At 40.2% G+C, this 3,632-nt stretch overlaps 1 protein-coding gene across 1 annotated transcript in view; it reads right to left on the bottom strand.

Moving 5' to 3' along the window:
• Positions 1-3,613, bottom strand: part of LOC122348874 (mucin-5AC-like) — a 3,982-nt gene extending 369 nt beyond the window's left edge. Inside the window, exons 1-4 of the mRNA XM_043244768.1 lie at positions 664-3,613; positions 437-558; positions 281-342; positions 74-140 (exon numbers count right to left, since the gene is read on the bottom strand). Coding sequence (XP_043100703.1) covers positions 74-140; positions 281-342; positions 437-558; positions 664-3,175 — 2,763 coding nt within the window. The 5' untranslated portion in view covers positions 3,176-3,613. The remainder of the gene's footprint in view (positions 1-73; positions 141-280; positions 343-436; positions 559-663) is intronic.
• Positions 3,614-3,632: the final 19 nt, after the last annotated feature.

The raw sequence follows: 3,632 nt of genomic DNA on the forward strand, positions 1-3,632 counted from the left end.
CAGAGAAACTGGTTGTTGTTTCTGGAAGCACTGTTGTCGTGGTTGACACACGTAACTCATTTAGGAAGCTGACTGGTTGTATGGCATTTCCATTCTGGAAGACGTATTCCATCCTGCCATCAATCTGGTTTGAAGTGCTCCTACATAACACAAAGAAGACATCAGTAAGGTTCTATAAAGGACACGTTCAAAAAGCTTTCATTTCATTATTTTTCTTTGCTTCTGAGCTAAAATGTGCAAACACATGAAATAAAGATTGTGTAGTGAGTTTTCATCTTACGTGAAGTTGGAGGACTTGGGTTCAAAATCTTGCTTGCCAGGCTCGTTTAGAAGAGTGTTCAACTGAATTAAAAAAGAAATCAAGACATTCATCAACGTCTGATGAAGATTTACACTGGTCCCTGACTTCACATTTGGGTTAATGCTTGTTACTTACCGCATTATTAATTAAATCTTGCACTTGAACATAACTTTTGTTTCTTAGCTCAGGATCCTTAGGTATGCTGACATTATTCAAAATAATAGTAAATATGACAGCATAGGAAGTTTCAGAGATTTCTGTTTAGAAAGAAATACAGTTTCGTTCAGTTAAAATTTGACATTATTCACTGGTTCAAACTTTTATAAATTAAATGATTTTTCATTCATAATGAAGAAACTTACTCTGATAGATAAAACTGACAATCTGCAGTGATTCATTGAGTTGTGACTCTCTAGATGTAATTAGAGTACTAATAGCACCTTGGACCAAAGTTTCAGTGGGCAGAGATGACAAGTTGGAAAATATCAGTTTGGTTGTGACTGTTGCTGCACCGGACACATTTGATGCCAATGTTTTGGATATGTTTGAAGTTTCTGGATTTGAAGTACTTTGAAATGTAACAAATGCATCTGCTTTTGTTGTATTGTTCAGAGTTGTGGTATTGCTAATAGGAGTTTCAACTGGTGTTGTTTTTATGAATGTTTGACCTAGAACTGTAGATGATGGTGATGTTGATGTATTTGTGTTTGAACCTAATGTTATTGGAGCTACTGGAAATTCTGCTGTATTAGCAAGACCTGTAATAATTCCAGTGGTAGTTGTTGATGCAGTTGTAGTTTCTGAATCCATGCTTGGGCTTGAAGTTGTTTTTGTTGAAAGTTCAAGTGTGGCTGGAGCAGAAGATGTACTTGTAAAAGCAACAGTTGTTTTTAAAAGATCTCCTGTTGTCACTTGAAATGCAGTTGTCATTTGAGCTGCAGCTGAGCTTGTTGTGCTTGGAGCAGTAGCTGAGATATCAACTGGAACTGTATTGGTAGGAAGAACAGTCATGGTTGTAATGGGTGCATTTGAGGTTCTTGGAGGTTCAGTTGTTTTTGTTGGAGTTAAAGTTGGAAATATAGTTACATGTGATGAGGACATGGGCATAATTGTTACAGCAACAGTTATGGTCTCCAGAGACACAGTTGTAATTATTGGAGGTGCATTTGTTGTGGTAGGGAGTGTTGCTTGGCTTAGAGTTGGAGCTGTATTAGTGAAAGCAACAGTTGTGCTTGATAGAGGTAATGATGTTATTTGGAATGCAGTTGTTGTGGCCACTGTAGCAGTGCTTGTGCTTAGAATTGAAGCTGGGGTTTGAGCTGGATTTTCTGTTGTTGATGAAATTGCAGATGTTCTGGCTGTAATTGTGGATATGGTTGGACCTTGTATTGTTGTACTTGTAGTTTGAGATGAGATTGAAGATGAAAAAGCAGTAGGAGCTCCAATCATAGAGGAGGAAGATGTAAAACTGGATGCTGCGGGTGCAGGTGTACTGCCTGAAGTTGTAGACATTGGTAGTGAAGCAAGAGTTGAGGTTTCAGTAGTCGTGGCTGCAAATGAAATTGTGGTTTCGGCTGTTTTTGTACTTGGAGCTTCAGATGAGGTAGCAGCAGATGTAACAGTTGAAGGTAACTTTGTGGTAGCTGACGTCGATGCTGTATGAGCAGTTGTGCTTTCTAAAGTTGTAGACTTTACTGGAGCAGGGTTGACAAATATTGATGTGGTTTGAAGTGGAGATTCAGATGAAGTTGGAGATGCCGTAGCAGTAGAAGGCACTATCGCAGGTGAGGAAAGCGTAGATGTTGAGGATGCAGTCTTAGTTTCGGAAGCTGTTGTCACAGTAGTGGAAGGCCCCACTGTGGTCATGGAAGCTGCAGTTGTGCTTGCTGCAGGTGTAGTTGTACTACCTGATGCTGTTACTTCTGAAGTCACAACTGCTGATGCAAGAGTTCCAGTAGATGTGGTTGCTAGAAGCAATTTGGTTTGAGATGCTGTTGTACTCAAAGCTTCAGATGACACAGGAACTGTTGTTATAGTGGAAGATACAGCTGCAGTTGTGGAAGCTGTAGTTTTAACTGTTGTAATCCCTGAATCTGTAGACATAGTTGTTGAAGTAATAGCTGTGGATTCTGAAATTGCTGATGTTGCTGTTGTTGGATTCCTCAGTGTTGTAGAAGCAGTTGATAGAGCTGTAATTGTGGCTTTTGCTGTTGTAATCTCTGAAGTTGTAGGAATTGTTGTTGTCGAAATAGCAGTGGGAACAGAAGTTGCAGCTGCTGAGTTGCTCATTGTTAAAGATGTGGCTGATGGAGCTGTAGTTGTGCTTTCAGCTGGTGTACTCTTGCTCGCTGTTATAGACGAAGATGATAAAGCTGCAGTTGTGGTTCTTACTGTTGTGCCCTCTGAAGTTGTAGGCATTGTTTTTGAAGTAGGAGTTGTAGGTTCAGAAGTTACAGCTGCTGATGTTATTGGATTGTTCAGTGTTGTAGAGGCAGTTGATGAAACTGTAGTTGTGGCTCTTGCTGTTGTAATCTCTGAAGTTGTAGGCATTGTTGTTGTCGAAAGAGTAGTGGAATCAGAAGTTGCAGCTGCTGATGTTGTTGGATTGCTCAGTGTTGTAGAAGCAGTTGATGAAACTGTAGTTGTGGATTTTGCTGTTGTAATCTCTGAAGTTGTAGGCATTTTTGTTGTCGAAATAGTAGTGGGATCAGACGTTGCAGCTGCTGAGTTTGTTAGATTGCTCATTGTTAAAGATGTGGCTGATGGAGCTGTAGTTGTGCTTTCAGCTGTTGTACTCTTGCTCGCTGTTGTAGATGCGGATGATAAAGCTGCAGTTATGGTTCCTACTGTTGTACCCTCTGAAGTTGTAGGCATTGTTTTTGATGTAGGAGTAGTAGGTTCAGAAGTTACAGCTGCTGATGTTGTTGGATTTCTCAGTGTTGTAGAAGCAGTTGATGAAGCTGTAGTTGTGGCTCTTGCTGTTGTACCCTCTGAAATTAAAGGTATTGTACTAAGAGTAGTGGGTCCAGAAGTTGCAGCTGCTGATGTTATTGGAATGCTTGTTGCTGTAGATGCAGTTGGTAAAGCTGTAATTGTGGTTTGTGAAATTGTAGATGTGGTTTCTGCTGGTGTACTCTCTGAAGTTGTAGATATTGTTTTAGTAAAAGTAGTTGATTCAGAAGTTACAGCTGCTGATGTTGTTGGATTGCTTGTTGTTGGAGATGTGGTTGATGAAGCTGTACTTGTGGTTTGTGCTGGTGTACTCTCTGAAGTTGAAGGTATTGTAGTAAGAGTCGTGGCTTCAGATGTTACAGCTGCGGATGTTGTTTGT

This window comes from Puntigrus tetrazona, chromosome 1, assembly GCF_018831695.1.
Source record: "Puntigrus tetrazona isolate hp1 chromosome 1, ASM1883169v1, whole genome shotgun sequence".
Classification (NCBI taxonomy): Eukaryota; Metazoa; Chordata; class Actinopteri; order Cypriniformes; family Cyprinidae; genus Puntigrus; species Puntigrus tetrazona.